Genomic DNA, 13,530 nt, shown 5'->3' with positions numbered 1-13,530 from the left:
AATGCTATTTTAATGTCAAGCCTTGTCATTCTCACCTTGCCCTTGGGATTCAGACAAGGTTGTGGAGAAATCTGATGGGAATGTTAAACTGAGGAATTAATTGTTCCATAAAATTGTTGGGCATAAAATATACCCTCACACTGTTCAAAATAGATCCTCACTTTTCAGGGCATCCTGGTCAAGTTCAGTCCTCAATCAGCACCAGGAGCTTCCTCAGCGCTGCTCCCTCTCAACTGCAGTAACTTTAGACTTTCACTTTTGCAACATGGTGGCAAAGTGGGAGCAACTCTGGGAAAGTTTCCAGCTATATCTGTTTTTGCAATTTTAGGTAACTTTCTACACTCTAGTTCAGTACAACATTTGTGTCTAAATCAGCAGTGGGTAAAATTCAAAAGTACCACATTGGCTGTAAATGCAGATTTGGAATGCTATTTTGTTATCACATTTATTTCTTCAGAGTCAGCTGTGGGTCATTTGGTAGCACTCTTACACTGAGCGCAAAAAGGTTGTGGCTTCAAGGGCAACTTCACGGAACTGATCACATCATCCAGGCTGACACTGTTGGAGGTGCTGTACTTTGCGTGAGATATTAAACCAAGGCCCAACTATGCTCTCAGATGTAATAGATCCCATTGCACTGTTTCAGAGGAGTGGACAAGTTTTCCTCCAGTATCCTGGACAATATCCCTCAATTCAACAACACTGTAAGTTACTTGGTGGCCATTTTTCACACAGTTGTATGTGAGAGCTTACTCTGTGCAATTAACTGTCATGTTTCTTTCTTTACAAATAGTGACTATTCTTCATGGGCTGTAAAGTTGGTATACCATCATGAAGTGATGAAATGTAATGATATAAATCTTCAGACAATTGTAACGAGAGCATTTGCAACAAAATATCCCCACTCAGCAAGTTCCTTATCTGAAGGGGTTAATGCAATTTCCTTAAGAGAAAGATGGTGTAGCAGAAACTTCCTTATTTCTGTGTTAGAAAAATGGACGTTGACTACCACAATCCATTCTGTGCCAACTGCTTGTACATAATGAATAAGGTTAATTGCAAATCAGGCTATAGTGCATACTGCTCCAGCAGGGTGGATGCGACTGTGCAACTTCACAAGCAACAAACACTGCAACAAACAGGTCACCTTGTCTTGAATAAAGTTTGATAACAGTCTGTAAATTAGGTGAAATTCCTCAACCAAAAACAAAATACTGATTTTCCAATTGGCAGGAGTGGATAGTGAGATTTTACTGGTGAACAGCCAATGAATCAACAAGAAAAAAAAAATCTGTTTTACAGTGAATGTCAATGCCTAAACAGATGTTCTAAGATATGAGCCAATCACACAGTACTTGCCTGGGCTACTCTGTGACATCTACCATCCAGAAGGACAAACAGACACATGGGAACACCATCACCTACAGATTCCCCTCCAAGTTGCACATCATCCTGACTTGGAAATATATAACTGGTCCTTCATTATAACTGGCTGTGAACCTGGAACTCCTTGTGAAATAACACTGAGGGAGTACCCTCATCAGAAGGACTGTCCACCATCACCTTCTTGATAATGAGAGATGGGTATTGAATGCTGGCCTTGCCAATGATGCTCACATCCTGAAAATGATTAAAAAGCTTTTCAACCTTCACTAATTTATTTGCCTTCTTTACTACCTCCAAAACATTAACTGTGACAATGTTTCTAGGAATGAACCCAAGATATTATAACCCTTGAATCAGCCTCTGGTTTACATTCCACATCAGGTCTACATACAGATTATAAATAAAACATCAGCTTTGCAACTGCACCAAACACTAGCTACAGTACACAGATGTAGTTACCTTTTCAAATGGCAGGGTAGGCCAGCAAAAAGGAGGTAATTATTAATTGCCAGGGATGAAAAACATCAGACATTTTCACAGCTGTTTGTGTTTGGGATATACCACTAGTTGCACCCATAGTGTCTCCATTTTCCTGGAACCAGCATATGGTGCAGGTGACTCCTTTGTATCAATAATCCAGTAAGTAGAGAGAATGCGGCAGACAGGTGCACACGACTGTATGTCGCAACAGAATTGAGTGACCTTGTCTTGTTTCTATAAGTAAGCTTTTCCTCTTGAGAACTGCTCTGTGGAGGCAATAACGCTTCTGTTTTTTACTGGGTTTGTTAGGGTGTAATTAGTGGGGCTAAGTGGGATCAGCCTAACATAAGAGGTGAATTTGTAATATTAACTGCAGCAGTGAGGACTGTGGTTTCATTAATCTTACAGATTATTTATCCCCACAATATGAAGGTAATTCAAAATAGACAAACATTATTTCATGGGACATTACAAGAGAATGCCGTGCTCCAAATTACAAAATACTATTCATAATCGTTATACCACTGAATAAGAGGTTCTTCCTTCACTAATGAGCCACTAATATTAATATGGAAGTTAAACACATATTCACAGGATTAACAGCAGAAATGAAGAATGCATTTGGATACTATCAACATGCTGTGCCAGCACTTCATTGTGTTATGTCATGGATAGATGTGTTAATTGACTTGTAGCTACAGAACAAAACCATGTTGTCAAACATGTTAATGAATTATGATACAAGGGTAGGTTGCAAACCTTTGTTTCTCTTCCCATTGGTTTGGGGATGATCCAACTAAGCCGGGCAGGATGGTAATAGGGATTAGAAAGGGTCCACGCAAGAAACCATTTCCAGCAGTGGGGAAGGCAGAACAAGGAGAGTGGAGAAAGGAAAGAATTTCAGTCGTAATTTTCCATTTTTTTTGAAACCAGGTTTATGTGAACTAAGAAGCACTTATTCCCACAGACAGAGTGGAAGCATGGCTGCCTCTCTATGAAAGTATGTGCAATTGGGGTTCAAATGAAACTTCCAGGGTTGCGACTATTTTTGTTAAAAGGGCTATCACAGGATAGGGAAAAACGGCAGTGTGAGTTCAGAGACAGATCCGCAGGGTGGCACAGCGCCACAGAAGTGCTGCTGCTGCCTCTCAATCCCAACAACCTGGGTTCAAACCTGACCTTCAGTGTCGCTGTGTGAAGTTTGAACCATAGAACCATAGAAAACTACAGTGCAGAAAACAGGCCATTCGGCCCTTCTAGTCTGTGCCAAAACATTATTCTGCTAGTCCCATTTACCTGCCCCCACCCCATACCCCTCCAGACCTCTCTCGTCCATCTATCCAATTTACTCTTAAAAGTTAAGAGCGAGCCCGCATTTACCGCATCAGATGGCAGCCCATTCCACACTCCCACCACTCTTTGAGTGAAGAAGTTCCCTCTAATGTTCCCCCTAAACCTTTCCCCTTTCACCCTAAAGCCATGTCGTCTCATACTTATCTCTGCTAATCTAGGTGGAAAGAGCCTACTTGCATTAACCCTGTCTATGCCCCTCATCATTTTATAAACCTCTATCATATCTCCCCTCATTCTTCTCTGCTCCAAGGAATAAAGTCCTAACATGCTCAATCTTTCCTTATAACTCAACTCCTGAAGACCCGGCAACATTCTTGTAAATCTCCTCTGCACTCTTTCAATCTTACTGACATCCTTCCTGTAGTTCGGCGACCAGAACTGCACACAATATTCTAAATTTGGTCTCACCAATGACTTATACAACCTCACCAAAACATTCCAACTCCTATACTCAATACTTTGATTTATAAATGCCAGGATGCCAAAAGCCTTTTTTACAACCCTGTCTACCTGTGACTCTACTTTCAAGGAATTATGTATCCGAACTCCCAGATCCCTTTGTTCCTCTGCACTCCTCAGTGCCCTACCATTTACTGTGTATGTCCTCACTTGATTTGTCCTTCCAAAATGCAACACCTCACACTTGTCTACATTATGTTCCATCTGCCATTTTCTGGCCCATTTTTCCATTTGGTTCAGATCCCTCTGCAAGCCTTGAAAGCCTTCCTCACTGTCCACTACGCCTCCAATCTTAGTGTCATCTGCAAACTTACTAATCCAATTTACCACATTATCGTCTAGATCATTGATATATACAACAAACAACAATGGCCCTAACACAGATCCCTGAGGCACACCACTAGTCACAGGCCTCCAATCTGAGAAACAACCATCCACAACCACTCTCTGTTTTCTCCCACTCAGCCAATTTCAAATCCAGTTTACAACCTTTCCATGGATACCAATTGACTGAACCTTCTGAACTAATCTCCTATGTGGGACCTTGTCAAAGGCCTTACTAAAGTCCATGTAGACAACATCCACAGCCTTACCTTCATCTACTTTCTTAGTGATCTCCTCAAAAAACTCCACAAGATTCGTTAAACACGACTTACCATGCACAAAGCCATGCTGACTATCCTTAATCAACCCTTGGCTGTCCAAATACTTATATGTCCTATCTCTCAGAACACCTTCCAATAATTTACCCACTACTGATGTCAGGCTCACTGGCCTGTAATTACCCAATTTACTCTTCGAGCCTTTCTTAAACAATGGAACAACATGAGCTATCCTCCAGTCCTCTGGCACCGCACCCGTGGCTAAGGACATTTTAAATATATCTGCCAGGGCCCTTGCAATTTCTACACTAGTCTCTCTCAAGGTCCGAGGAAATACCTTGTCAGGCCCTGGGGGTTTATCTACCTTTATTCGCTGTAAAGCATCAAGTACCTCCTCCATTTTAATCTCTAAATGTTCCACGACACTAGTGCTTGTTTCCCTTCCTTCCATATCCACGATGCCAGTTTCCTGAGTAAATACTGATGCAAAAAAACTGTTTAAGACCTCCCCCATCTCCTGAGGCTCCACACATATACAACCACTCTGATCTTCTAGGGGACCAATTCTGTCTCTTACTATCCTTTTGCTCTTAATATACCTGTAGAAACCCTTTGGGTTTACCTTCACATTACCTGCCAAAACAGCCTCATGTCTTCTTTTTGCCTTCCTGATTTCCTTTTTTAGTATTTTCTTACATTTCCTATACTCTTCAAGTACCTCATCCATTCCTAGTTGCCTATACCTGCTATACACCTCTCTCTTTTTCTTAACCAGCTCACCAATATCCCTTGAAAACCAAGGTACCCTATGCTTGTTACCCTTGCCTTTAATCCTGACAGGGACATACAAACTCTGCACTCTCAAAATTTTGTCTTTGAAGGCTTTCCATTTACTGAGCACATCCTTGCCAGAAAATAACTTATCCCAATCCACCCTACCTTGATCCTTTCTCATTTCCACAAAATTGGCCTTTGTCCAATTTAGAACCTCCACTCGAGGACCAGACCTATCCTTATCCATAATTATCTTGAAACTAATTGCATTATGGTCACTGGACCCAAAATGCTCACCTACACATACTTCTGTCACCTGACCTGCCTGGTTTCCTAATAGGAGATCAAGTATTGCATTCTCTCTCATTGGTACCTCTATATATTGATTTAGAAAACTTTCCTGAACACATTTGACAAATTCCAAGCCATCCAACCCTTTTGCAGTATGGGAGTCCCAGTCAATATGTGGAAAGTTAAAATCCCCTACTATCACAACTTTCTGTTTCTTACATCGGTCTGCTATCTTCCTACAGATTTGTTCCTCCAATTCTCTCTGACTATTGGGCGGTCTATATTTGCATGTTCTCCCTGTGACCAAGAGAGGTTCTCCTGGGTGCTCCTGGATGTTCTGGTTGGTAAGTTAATTGTGGGGTAGGGTGAGTTGGGGAGGGGAGAGAGGTAGGAAAGTTGATGGTATGTGAGAGAAAATAGATTACAGGAAAATGAATGGGGGAGTGGTACTGATGGAATTGCTCTGAGTGCTGCATAGACTCGAGGGGCCAAATGGCCTCCTTCTACATTGTAAGGATATGAAATATGAAAATGTCCAAAAGAAAGGTACACAAGCCCACAGGGCAAAAAGGCATACATTGTGTCTCAACATTCTTATGAATCAATCAATCTTACGTTTCACCAGGCATTTGGCATGGTAGGGTTACCAGGTTTTCCAATAGAGTGGGACTACAGAAATAAATATGAGGGGGGAGGGGAAAGAGAGATTGAAAGCAAATCAGTATTGACTTCCACTGTTTACCATGGCAGAAAAAAATCCTCTATTTCCTCATGTAGCAGTTAATAGTTATTCGAAAAAAAAAACAACCTCCTTATAAAATAATCCTTTTGAAAATGGATATTATGTGATGTGGGCTGAATTAATCTTCAACACTGGAAGAGTTCAAAATACAATCATCCTTTGCAGTATTACCTGTTTTCCATAGGAGTCATGAACCGGCGAGATGATTCCCCCAATCACAATATAGCGCCCTGTCTTATGCAGATAATCACGGGCTCTCTCTGAAAGCAGAAACAGGAAAGGTGAACTTACAAGATGCATGGAGTCATATGATGATCTACAGCTTGTTCTCAGTGTTATATTTCACTCCCCTAACTGGTTCATTTCCACTACAAGCAGCTCCTGATCAATGAAAGAAACTTAAGTGTAGTTTCAACACTAAAATGCTGCCTCTTCATAGTTTCCCACATATTGGGAGTTTACAAATGCAGATTTTGTGAGATTCCATAAGATAACCCAAAGCAACTTCTCAAAAACTGGCCTTGGATGTAAGAGAACCTTTAACATAACTAAAAAATCCCAAGGCATTTCATGAAACAAAATTTAACAGTAATGCATTTAAAAAAATATTATTAGGGCAAATAACAAAGAGAGTTTTAAGGAGCATCTTAAAAGGGGAGTAAAAGGCAGAGAGGCTGAGGAAAGGAATTCCAGAGGGTAGGGCCCAGGGAACTCAACATACATCCACCAGAATATGCAAGCTGCTGAATTTGGAGTATCACAGGTATAGGGGAGAGAGATGTTACAGAGATAGGGACTGGCAAGACCACAAAGTGTGACTGAAAACAAAGTGAGAATTCCAGACCTGAGTGCCAAAACTAGTGTAAAACAATGCAACACACAAAATGCTGGAGGAATTCAGAAGTCAGGCAGCATCAATGGAGGGAAATGGACAGTCAATGTTTTGGGTCAAGTCACTTCATCTGGACCCTTCATCTATTGTAAAACAATTTCCATTGGGAATAAATTGAAATTTTTTTGTTTTCCTTCTGTGTCTTCATACTTCATAACATAGGCAAATGATCTGCTAAAAGGAAACGTGAAGAGCTTCCTACATTTAGTTAGCACATTTTTGCTAATTTTATAGTAATACATTTTTAAAAATACTGTGAATCTTGGTGATCCTGTGGAGAAACCTCGGTGATACTGTGATGCTATTTGCTAGTTTACAAATTAAATGTAAAAAAAATTATTTTCATGGAGTTGATAAGTCCATACCTGCTTTGATATACAACTTGGCCAGTAACAAGGAGTTAAATTTGCAGTTTGTTTACCTGTGTTGGGACCTGAGGTTGGAAATGAAATCAGCAGATTTAATGAGGCTTCTCATGAGAACAGAAAGGGGTAAATGACCGGCTCCTTATTACTGTGTTCCAATGTACTGAATACAAACTCACAACACCAGGACATGTAACTGGCCTGGGGCCAAACCATTAATCTGGATTTGCAGCTGAAGAATACAGCATCCTTCGAACAAATAGTGGGCAGTATGTTGAACCACTGACAATCTGTCAGACTTCAAAGCTGCACAAGCACCATCAAGCAAGGGGGCACTAATGACAAGTTAAACCACATCTAAATGATTTGGATTTTTTGGGAAGTCTTAAATTCTGCCGTAGAACTGTAGAAAACTTGAAGGGCAGAATAAGGCCATTTGGCCCATCGTGTCTGTGTCTGTCAAGAAAGAAAAATACAGCCTAATCTTACATTCTAATATTTGGTCCGTGTTCTTGCAGTTCACAAGTGCACTGCAAGCACTTCTTAAATGTGATGAGGGTTTCTACCCCAACATTCTTTCAGGCTTCTAGTTCCAGACTTAACTATCCTCGGAGAGAACACATTCTTCCTCATCTTCCTTCTAATCCTTCTACCACTTACTTTAACTTTATGCCCCCTTGTTTTCAATCCCTTAGCAAAGGGAAATAGGTCTTTCCTACTCATTCCATCTAGGCTTTTCATAATCTTACACACCTTAATTAAGTCTCCTCTCACTCTATTCCCAAGGAAATAAACCCAACCGATCCAAATGGAGCAAAAAAATAAAATAGAAACTGCTGAAGATAACCAGCTGGCTAGGCAGCATCCATGGAGGGAGAAAGACAGTTCATATTTCAGGTCAATGACCCTTCATCATAACAGGAAAAATGATAAATTAAGCATGTTTTGACTTGCAGAAAAGGGGAGGTGGAGAGAATGGGGGCAATGTATGTGATAAGGTGCAGACTTAAGTTGTCAGGAAAACCAATACTTTAAACTTCAGCATTTTGAGACAAAAGAGAACTGAAAGAAAAGAAAATTGAGACTGAAATATTCAACATCATCAGTGGAGAGAGGGGAAAATAGTTAGTTATTGAAATCAATATTGAGTCCCAAGGGTTGTAACGTGCCCAGACGGAAGATGAAGTACTATTCCTCAAACTTACATTGGGCATTGTTGGAACAATGTAGAAGACAGACAATGCCGAGGAGAGACCAGAGTGGGAATGAGATGGAAAATTAGAGTGAAAGGCAGCAAGCTTTTTTTTGTTATTCATAGATGACATTTCAGTTTCAATTGGTTATTTTGTTTCTTTTCATTTCTTTATCTTGTGGTAATTTAATGTAATTATTATCATAGTGTTCTTTCTGCTCTTGAAATTCAAAGTAAAACTGTAGATACCGAAAATCTGAAATAAAAACAGAAAGAGAAACAGAAAGGTCTTTCCACAGAAGCTGCCTGCCTTGCTCAGAGTTTCCAGCTTTTTTTGTTTTATTCCATCTTCTCTCTACCCATCCTCTTCTCTGAAACTTAACACACACTGGTTTTCTCACTTTTCCAGTTGTGTTGAAGGGACAGTGACCTGAAATGTTGACTCTGCTTCTTCCATCCTGGCGCTGCCTGACCTGCTGACTGCTTCCAGAATCTTCTGTTTATGTTGCAGCATATCTGATCTTTCATCACAGCTACAATTTTATAAAGCTGGCAACATTATTCCATATCTCCTCTGCATAATTTCCAATGCAAGTACATTTTTCCTATAGTGTGGCAAACCAGAACAGTACACAGTCCTCAAGCTGTTCTTGAACACTTCTATAGGACATTCTTCAAAGTGAAAATCCATACACTGAAGGTGCTGGAGAGTCTTATCAAGAGAGAAAATATTTAAAGATATTTATAATTCAACAAGTCCTAGCATAGAAATGGTACGGTTCTGAGGGCTTGATGCTAATTTTGGGTTACCAATATAAATGTACAGAACAAAATATAAAAAAGAATTCTAGTAATTCAGATTTTTTGATGATAACATTATTTGATAATGATTTACATAGAGTTGAAAAGAAGTAAAATTTGCAGTAGAAATATGTACCCTTCACATGTTATATCCATACCTACAAACCCTCCAGATTTGTCTCAGAGTTTCTGGTAACTTATAACAAGATACCAGGCTTCTGGGTGTACTCTGGGATACTGTTGCTATGATGACTGCTTCCCCAGGTGGCAGTAGTGTTCAAACCTGGCTCGCAGAGCCCTGCATTGCCTTTCTGAGAGTCACTGTCGGTGGAATGGCATGTAGAGTTATAGAATTGTACAAAACAGAAACAGGCCTTTTGGCCCACTACACCAATGCCGTTCATTTTTTCCATCTACACCAATCACACATGCACGCATTAGATCTGTTTCCTTCTATTCCTTGCCTATTCAAGTGCCTGTTTAAATACATCTTAAATATAGCGATTGTATCTGATTCCTCTGGCAGTGAGATCCAGATATCAACTATTCACTGTGTGCAAAACATTCCCTTCAGGTCCCCTTTAAAATCCCTCCCTCTCACCTTAAGCTGGTTTTTGATACCCTACCATGGGAAAAAGATTCTGACCATCCATCCTATCCATACCTCTTATAATCTTATATATCTCTGTCAGATCAACCTCAGCCTCCTTCGCTCCAGGAGAAACAAGCTCAGCCTATCCTATTCAATCTCTCCTTATAACTGAAGTTGTCTAATCTAAGCAACTCCCTCTGGTGCAATCACATCCTCTAGGATGTGAGTGGATCTGAAATGGGATTCTTGCAACCCCAAAGACTTCATGGAGCTTTTCTAGTGATCTGCAAAATAAATACTTCTGGGAAGTCTTTAGGGGAATTCTGCCCTTCATTGCTCTACATTGACTCTGCTCTGTTTTGCAACCTAGAATTAAAAAGCAGATGAAAGAGCTTGAACAGAGGTGAAGGTGTGTTCAGTATGGTCAGATCTGGCTCCAGCAGAGTGTATGCTGGAGGGGGCACAGCAGAAGCAAGTTCCAAGGCCATGCAACTTTTTGAGAGGTGCACTGGAAAAAAAGCCTTTAAGTTTTTAGCTGCAGCTTCACTTTTTGTTTTTTGCATGCCATTCAAAGGACTACATACATTCATCTGATGCACTTGCTCTTAACCAAAGCTTATGGTGTAAAGGTCATAGAGTCACCTAGCTACAACATATTCTCCAAGTATAACAATAACACCTCTTGGATGTCTTTTCTTTTAAATGACCTTTGACACATGACATACACACACTTTGGCCTAACTTTTTCTTGTCTCCAGACTCTATTTATCTACATAGTGCAGTCTGATCAAAACATCCTCTGACTTTTATCTAACTGCTCTGGCTATGTAGTTTAACATTTGATTGACTTGTTAAATTGTTCCCTATGTTCATTAGATTTCTTTAACAATGCCTACTAAGATTTCCTGGCTTTGCCTTAAGCTACTTCAGCACTTCTCATATATTGAAGTTCCCTCCCATTTTTCTTGTTTATTTCCTCACACAAGTCAAAAAAGTAATATTGGTCCTTTTGAAGTTTGAGAACTACAGCTCAGGGTTTCTCTCATAATAAAGTTTTCTGTCAGCAAGGAGGTCACTTAGGAGTCTCTATTTATTTGCAAGGCAGCACTTCTGGGAACATTGATTGCATGTTTCTTTCAATATTCATGCCACCCAAGTGGAGGTAACCCAAGATCCATAGTAAGGTCCTTAACAAGGCAGACTGGAATTGTACCTCCAGCCATGCTGCAGATGTGTACTTTCAGACATTGTAGAGTTCCTTTTTTCAAAAGGTACATCTTTTACATGGGCTGGACTGTCCCAATGTTAAAAAACACTGCAAAACATGTCTGTTGCATCTTTGCATTGAGCTGGCATTATGGTGCATCCATTTCAATTGTGGTGGGCTGATTCGACTCCTATTCTCACCTCAACAGATTCAGACCCAGGATACCAACATGATTGCTGACTTGTTCTACCACTTTCAAGTCAATGTGCAGCTGAAACACTTTCCATCAATACAAAGTGAGCAGTAAAAGTACATCCTGAGAATTCTGATTTTGTTTTATTGTAATAGCTTTAATAAATTTGGATTTTAAAGGTAATTCATCTGTTTTTGTACACAGTTTCTTTCCATGTCCTCTTCTAGTCATTCAATACTTCTCATTTATTAAAGTTTAATTTTATTTGCCATGTACCTGTTCCATCACCAATCTATTATTTTACAAACTGACAGGGTAACTTGTGGAAATAGGAGGGAACCATCACAGCTTGGTATGGCAATTGCTCTGCCTAAGACCGCAAAAAATTGCAGAGTTATGAACACGGCCAATTCTATCATAAAAAGCAGCCTCCCCTCCATTGGCCCCGTCTACGCTTCCCGCAGCCTCGGGAAAACAGCCAAAATGATCAAGGACCTCACCCCACCCCAGTCATTCTCTCTTCTCTCACAATCCCTCCCTGCCCCCATCAGGCAGAGGATACAAAAGCTTGAGAACACATACCACCTGCTCAAGGACAGCTTCTATCCCGCTGTTGTAAGACTCTTGAATGGACCTATTAGACAATAAAAATGAACTCTTGATCTCTCAACCTATGCTATGTAATGTTGGCGCCAAAAGCGTGGCAACAGTTGCGGGCTGCCCCTAGTACACTCTATGCAAAAGATGTATTTCACTATGTGTTTCGATGTACATGTGACTAATAAGGATATCTTATCTTGTCTTATCTGTCTGGATGACATGCAAACAAAAGCTTTTCACTGTATCTCAGTATATGTGACATTAATAAACCAAATGCCAATTACTTGGGAAAGACCAGAGGTAATGGCTCTGGGATAGGAAGAGGACCCTGTGAGGATGAAGATCAGCTTCATAGGAATGGATCTAGGCAACTGTGGTCCCACCCAGCCATAACATGCAGAGACATCGGGGAGGTATAGCATGATTGATCATGTACGGTACTACAAAATGATTAAGAAGAATGAGGAGTACATTACCTTTGCTATAATCATATACAATAGCTTAGAAATTGCTCCACACTTATTTTGCTTTACATTAAAACCATGTTTAAAGTCACCCCAATGCCATTTGTGAAAGTCACATGAAGAACATTGATTGCGAGGATTGCAGCTCAATCTTATCAGGTTTCCCTGTGTAACATTGTCAGTTTCAACCTGGCATTCTCTTTTGGTACGTTATAAGTTCTCACAGTTGCTAGCATGTTAATCCAACAGGTACAACGTTTAAGCTAGATCTTAAAGGGACATATCTCAATACAAACAGTACTCTTCTACCAAAAGAGGAGTGTTGATTCTGAATGAATGGATGCAGCAATCTTTAAGAGGGGGAGTGGGGGTGGGGAGCAGAGGTGGGGAAAATGCTACCAAGGCTCAGAGAGACCTGGATAGAACAGTACCCACAAGAGACATATTCTTTTAGCCACAGAGACCTTTCAGGATTACAGTAAGGTGACATTGGCAGGAAGTTGCCAGGGATATCTCTGTAAGGACATGAGTGCAGTCTCTGAATGATTGCACAATGGGGCAACCTGCAATACGTTCAAAGAATATGAGGTTGTACTTGGGTCACAGATCTCATTGAGGACAAAGAATGAACTTGAGTGCTGGCCATTTAAATTGCACAGGAATGCAGGATTATTTGGTTGTCCGTAATTTAATAAGAACTATTAGACCAGTGAGGTTGAAAATTTCACTGTAGGTGAATTTTGGGTGTTCCATCATAGTTGACATTATTTGGAGGAGTTTTACACAGGAAATAAAAATCACTTGAGAATAAGAAAGTAAGTATCCAAAAAGGCACAAAAGCACCTATAATATGTACATAATTGCTCTACTCCAGGTTGAGTCAATTTTCAATAGTACAGCACCATTTTTTCCACAGTTTTGCAAATAAATTTCTAGCCTAATATCTTTAGTGATCACAGTTGGTTTGATATAGTGGAAGGAGAGGAAAACTGATCGGAGAGGTTAAGACAATCTGTGTTTCATACCGCACGCAATGTAATTACATGTCTTCGCCATTTGGAGTTAACGGTATCTTTGATGCTTTTGACAGCCTTTTTTAAATTTTATAACCTAATGTGCATGGAGAATTTTTATCCA

At 40.2% G+C, this 13,530-nt stretch overlaps 1 protein-coding gene across 1 annotated transcript in view; it reads right to left on the bottom strand.

Annotated features, from left to right (window-relative positions):
* nmnat2 (nicotinamide nucleotide adenylyltransferase 2) overlaps positions 1-13,530 on the bottom strand; it is a 199,243-nt gene that overhangs the window by 126,416 nt on the left and 59,297 nt on the right. Inside the window, exon 2 of the mRNA XM_052012983.1 lies at positions 6,259-6,347. Within this exon, the coding sequence (XP_051868943.1) occupies positions 6,259-6,347 (89 nt within the window). The remainder of the gene's footprint in view (positions 1-6,258; positions 6,348-13,530) is intronic.

Source organism: Pristis pectinata, chromosome 3 (assembly GCF_009764475.1).
Source record: "Pristis pectinata isolate sPriPec2 chromosome 3, sPriPec2.1.pri, whole genome shotgun sequence".
In the NCBI taxonomy this organism is placed as follows: Eukaryota; Metazoa; Chordata; class Chondrichthyes; order Rhinopristiformes; family Pristidae; genus Pristis; species Pristis pectinata.
Note: the sequence above shows the minus strand (reverse complement) of the source record. Positions and strands in the feature narration are given on the sequence as shown.